The sequence below is a fragment of the Vigna umbellata genome, chromosome 4 (genome assembly GCF_029865625.1).
Source record: "Vigna umbellata cultivar VRB3 chromosome 4, Vumbellata_1.0, whole genome shotgun sequence".
NCBI classification, from domain to species: Eukaryota; Viridiplantae; Streptophyta; class Magnoliopsida; order Fabales; family Fabaceae; genus Vigna; species Vigna umbellata.
In genome coordinates this window covers 46,706,234-46,712,233 of record NC_142168.1, presented here as the reverse complement: position 1 = coordinate 46,712,233, position 6,000 = coordinate 46,706,234, and the positions used below count along the sequence as shown (strand labels likewise).

The following is a 6,000-nucleotide window of genomic DNA, read 5'->3' as shown; positions in this document are numbered from 1 at the left end:
AGACTCTTGGTAGGCAGATTAGGATCCTCCATGTAGTATAGGCCATTCCATTCTCTAGCATGTCCAATCGTCCTCCCCGAGTTCTTGTCCTGCAATATACAAGTGTTGCTATAAAAAACAACATTACATGCAAGATCTTTAGTGAGTTTTTGTATAGAAATTAGGTTGGTGGATAATTTAGGGACATGAAGGACATTTTTTAAGGTTATGGATAGGCTTATTTGGACTTCTCCTTGTCCGGCTGCAGTTATGAGAGTTCCATCTGCTGTGGAAATTTTCTTCTTACTAGGACATGGGGAATATGTGGAGAAGTATTTAGGTAGTGGGGTCATATGGTCAGTGGCTCCAGTGTCTAATATCCAGTAGTGTGTAAATGGTGTATCTGAAACATTAAGTCTAAACTGTAATGGAACCTTACCAGAATATGTCAAGGAGCACGTACCTGTAGGCTTCTCCAATTTACTGAGGATGGATCTTACCCGTTCTATCTCTTCATGATTCAATTGGACAGATTCTGCACCTTGTCCATTAGCAATATATGCTTGCCCTCCTCCTTTTTTTTGTGGGCCTCCCTTCCATCCCCATTCTCTGCCTGAGGTTTTCCCATCTTCTCCTTTCGGCCCCCATTCTTTGCTTGAGGTCCTCCCATCTTTCAGCCCCCATTCTCGGCTTGGGGGCTTTCCATGTAATTTCCAGCACTTTTCCTTTGTGTGGCGTGGCTTGTTACAATGGGTACACCAAATCTCCTCATGTCTCTTCTCCATACTAGGACCCCAGTTTTTCTTCTGGTTGGCAACCATACTTGTTCCTCCTTCAGCTATCATTGCAGAGCTTTCGGTGGTTGAGGTTTCCAGCATCAGCCCTATTTTGCTTTCTTCACTCCGAATAATGGCTACCACTTCATTTAGCCCTGGGACTTTCTCCTTTCCCAAGATTTGAATTCGGACCTGGTCATATTCAGGATTTAAACCCACCAAAAAGTCATAGACCCTATCTTGTTCAATAAACTCTTTTAGAATTGCTGAGTCTTCTGAACACTTTGCTTTTATAACCCGATAGTGATCCAATTCCATCCATAGGGACTTAAGTTGATTGGCATATTCCGTTACAGATTTACCTCCCTGTTTGGCAGCCACGGTTTTCACCTTTACATCATAAATTTGAGCAGCATCATTGGCCTTAGAGTAAGTTTGTTCTACTGCCTCCCAGATTTCCCTTGCTGATTTTAGAAACATGCAGGTATCACTGATTTTTGGAAACATTGAATTCCACAGCCACGCCATGATCATGGAGTCTTCTTCATCCCATGACTTAAATTCAGGATCCATCTCATCCGGTGCATTACCAGTCAGGTGACTGATCTTCCCTTTCCCTTTCAGTATGGTCCTAATAATTTGAGACCATTTGAGGTAGTTTTTTCCATCTAACCTATAAGCGGAATGGATATTTTGCAGTTCTCTAGCCGTTTGGATTTTGTCCCCAGTTTCTAGGTTCACCACTTCAGCCATGACTAGGTGCACTTACGATAAGCAATGAAGGCTTGACGGTGGCACAACAATAAAGGCTGGTGCAGTTTTAGGTTAAAGGTCAAGCAGCAATAAAGGCTGCGATTTAGAATAAATAACACGGTCAGAGACTCCCAAGAATCGGGAGTTGTGATACCATCTCAAATTTAGGATAGAATTCTTTCTTATTATTTCTTATGAGGTTGTTAACCTCTATTTGTATACATAAGTCAACAGCATATTTTAGGAAATATGGACTGCTAATTCTACTGGACAAATCCCTAACATTACGGGATCAATCAAACATAAATAGCCTATTAATGGCAGCACCCAGCAGTTACAGAAATACAACACATTTAAATAAAAGACTTCCTAAAATACACTATGCCAATTAATACCACTCCAATCACGGTTTTGACATATACAGTATCATAAACTCCAATCAATATAACTTAACATTCAAACTGGACATTCACAACATTTTATAACATAAAATTCATGAAACAAGAATGAAAATAACATATCACATATAATCATGCAATTTCAGTTTAGGTGACCATACCTTCGCCTTTGTTTTCCTTCCTGATCAAGTCTTCTTTGTAGACTATCTTCCTCTCCTTCTGGCCACAATTCCTTTAAAAACGCACCTAAGACATCAAATAGAAGTGTATTTAGGGTTATTCATTAGATTTCGTTCCATTAATTTAATAAGCATAGCAACAGTTTAAGCATTAGCTAATAGTATCCAAAAGGAATAGCAATAACAAACTAAAACATCACCAAACAAATTTATCATAGTGCACCAGAATTCAACAAACCAATTTCTTTGAATTTTGACAACTTTTGGCCAAAGAAAATAATCAAACAGTATCTTGAAAAAAAATTCTGCACTAGAGAAAGTCCCTAGTTGGGTGGTTTGATGCTAAAACACGTATGGAAGAGTATTTAGGGTTATTCATTAGATTTCGTTCCATTAATTTAATAAGCATAGCAACAGTTTAAGCATTAGCTAATAGTATCCAAAAAGGAAAAGCAATAACAAACTAAAACATCACCAAACAAATTTATCATAGTGCACCAGAATTCAACAAACCAATTTCTTTGAATTTTGACAACTTTTGGCCAAAGAAAATAATCAAACAGTAGCTTGAAAAAAAATTCTGCACTAGAGAAAGTCCCTAGTTGGGTGGTTTGATGCTAAAACACGTATGGAAGAGATTTAAACACACAACTGAATGTTCAAGCAACTTTGTTTGATGATTTTAATTGTGTTTAAACTCTAAAATGAGTTATAAAGAGCTTGCAACTCAAAATCACTACTCCATTTCCATTTTAACTCAAAAAGTGATGGTTTAGAAAGAAAATCTTCATATAAACCAAACTATGACCCAATGAGGTGCATAAGACTTTACTTTTAATTCTTTCTTCCTTTTTTAAACTTTTCAAAAGTGTGAACAAAGTTCGAATGGGAAGATTGAAGAGTGCTACTAACAGGTCAGAAGTATGAAGAGAGTGAGGTGTTGGGTTAACTTCAACAACACTTTTAAACCATTCAATCAATATCAAACTTCATTTCTAATAAACACTTTTAAATAATTAAAAATAACATAAGCTCTGCAGCCATACAATTCAAATAATTAATGACAATTAAAAATCAGAATCAATTATGAGTTAGCTAAAGAATGTGTTGAAACAGATTTCTTTGGTGCAGAAAGAGTAACTGAAGCTCTTCTTCCTCTGCTCCAACTCTCCACTTCACCAAGGATTGTCAATATCTCTGGTCAAATAGGACTATTGAAGGTAAAGTTAAATTCAAAACATAAATGAGTATGGTTTACTGTGAAGTGTTGCATAGTTTTTTCGCATTCTTTCTTTGAGAATGAAGAAAGCATCAATTAATCTCTGCCAAAGCAATGAAACCAGAGAAGTTGTTATGACTTCTCTTCCTTTGGTTGCATAGATTTTTACTTATGAATACATATGTCTAGTTTCACTAAATCCAAACAAGAAAACAAAGTCTGTAGACTAGTTGCCTTTCAATAAATATATATATATATATATATATATATATATATATATATATATATATATATATATATATATATATATATAATTGAAGCTTTCAATTCAGAGTATCCTGAATGTTGGCATATATAGCTTGATTGCTAACTCTATATTAATTTATATTAGCTTTTTTTTACTGGCTAATAAAATTTGTGAAGTGATTAAAAATTAGGTTTAATCCTTTTCGACATCCCTATTTATGTACGAATGTCTCAATTGGGTCCTCGTTTTTTAAAGTGTATCAAAATGGTCCTTAATTTTGAAAATTGATATCAATTGAGTCCTTTCCGTTAAGTTGGCTGGACGGCGTTAAAAAAATTGATGAGTGGATGCTGAGATGACGAACGAACGCTCGTCCACCAGCGAACGAACGCTCGTCCACCAAAGAACGAACGCTTATCGACCTCTTACTGCTGGACGACCGTTCGTTCGGTGGTCGACGAGCGTTCGTTCGCTGATGGACGAGCGTTCGTTCGCTGATGGACGAGCGTTCGTTCGCTGGTGGACGAGCGTCAGTTCGTCATCTCAGCATCCACTCATCAATTTTTTTAACGTCGTCCAGCCAACTTAACGGAAAGGACTCAATTGATATCAATTTTCAAAATTAAGGACCATTTTGATACACTTTAAAAAACGAGGACCTAATTGAGACATTCGTACATAAATAGGGATGTCGAAAAGGATTAAACCTAAAAATTATTTTAGTAAAACAGTAATTAATTCAAAGATACTCTAGGAAAAAAGGGAAAACAATTTGTCTATAGTTTCCATGTGAAAGGATGTAGGGATAGTGTTAGAATGAAATAAACGTACTTAATAACTAGTTCGCAAGGTTATAATAGTGATTTCAGTGTCAACTGTAAAAACATTTGTTCTAATGAAGGAAAAGTAAATATGTAATTATAAATGATATTAATTCACTTAATATATTCTTTATATTGTATAAATATAAAGCTAAATCCAAAAGTCATGAAATAAGTTGGATGAAGTAGGATTACTGAGATAATCTTTAAGACAGAAGAAACAATTTTGAATGGCAAGTTATTGACTACAATTTAAGCTACCATTCTCAGGTATAGCAGGTTATGTTAAAGCTGTTTAGGTGTCAAAAGATTTAGCATTTATCTTTTGACTATATGTTTTGCACTAGATTCTAAAAAGTCTTCAAGCAATTATTAATGAAGCTTTGGCAATTACTTTCATGCATAGGTGTTGAATTTATTATGTTTATTTCTAGATGTGGTTGTTAAAATTTCATATTTGGTATCATCAGTTTATTGATTCAGTTGAAAATTTTGATACATATATACAAACACACTACTATGCATACATAATGTGGTCAGATGAAATTGAAGAAGGAAGAAAGAGAGAATTGATGTTCGTACAGTGGATGGTGCACCAGAGAGAGTGTGGTGTGCATTGACAACATATTAGACAAAGAAAAGGTTTTGTTAAATGAAATTAGAAAGCTTAAATGGCTATTCATCACGTGTGGGGGCTCTTCAGATTGATTCATGTGATTAGCATGACAAAGGTGGAAATCAAATATTGCATATTTTGGACATCATTGAGAATGTTTATCTGAATGAGTCTATTGAGAGGATGGATAAAGAGCAGCAGTAGATAAAAGGTGGAAATCAAATCAAGAGAATCAGCAATACAATCAACAGATGTTTCAAAAAGTCGGGCAAAATAACTTAAAGAAGAAAAGTGTGGTGATCTTCATGGAACGAATGGTTCTTGAAAAGAAGAGTTAGAAACTGCAGTTAAAAGTTATGCCTCTGTCATTACAAAACTTGATGTTGCAAAGCAAGAACTAAGTAAAATTCGGCAGAGGTATGATTTATCCTTAGAAGCAAGAGTTTCTGCTTTCAAGCAAGCAGTAGAAGCAGAAGATTTTGAATATCTTCTTTATTCTCACAAAAAACTCTGATTTCAAATTTGTTAAAATAGAATTCTTAATTCAAGTTGTTCAGTAATGAGATCAATGAACTTGGTGGGAAAACATCCTTCAATAAAAGGAAATTTCGGGAGGACTTCATTAAGCGAAGGCTTCCCCGTTTGCTCCCAAAAATAAAGAAAGTTGGTAAAAGCATATGTGTTGTGAATAGTGTAATTCTCAGCATTTGACATGGTTGTGGCATCTTGTACCACTGATCCCATGAGGACGTCATAGATGACTATGACCCTTTTGGCTTGAGATGATAGGGATTGAAAAAGTTTTCACAGGCTTTGGAAGATGCATGGAGGCCCCGAATGAAGGAATTGGATGAGATGGGAAATCAGTTTCTGTACTGTTTAAGTTCGGAGAAGGGGAAACAAAGGTTGGAACATCAAAGGCATGGAAATGAATGTTAGAAATGGAATTTCGATGACGAAGTGTGGCTTGGCGAATGTGAGTGACAGTGGAAACGTAATGAACTGGTATGTT

General features: G+C 35.7%; 1 protein-coding gene across 1 annotated transcript; it reads right to left on the bottom strand.

The window, feature by feature from the left end:
* LOC148200395 (uncharacterized) lies at window positions 1–1,904 on the bottom strand. The gene is made up of 2 exons (XM_088111205.1): window positions 419–1,904; window positions 1–89 (listed from the first exon to the last, which is right to left on the bottom strand). The coding sequence occupies exons 1-2, from the start codon at window positions 1,506–1,508 to the stop codon at window positions 55–57; spliced, it is 1,125 nt and encodes a 374-aa protein (XP_087967331.1). The 5' UTR covers window positions 1,509–1,904; the 3' UTR covers window positions 1–54.
* Window positions 1,905–6,000: the final 4,096 nt, after the last annotated feature.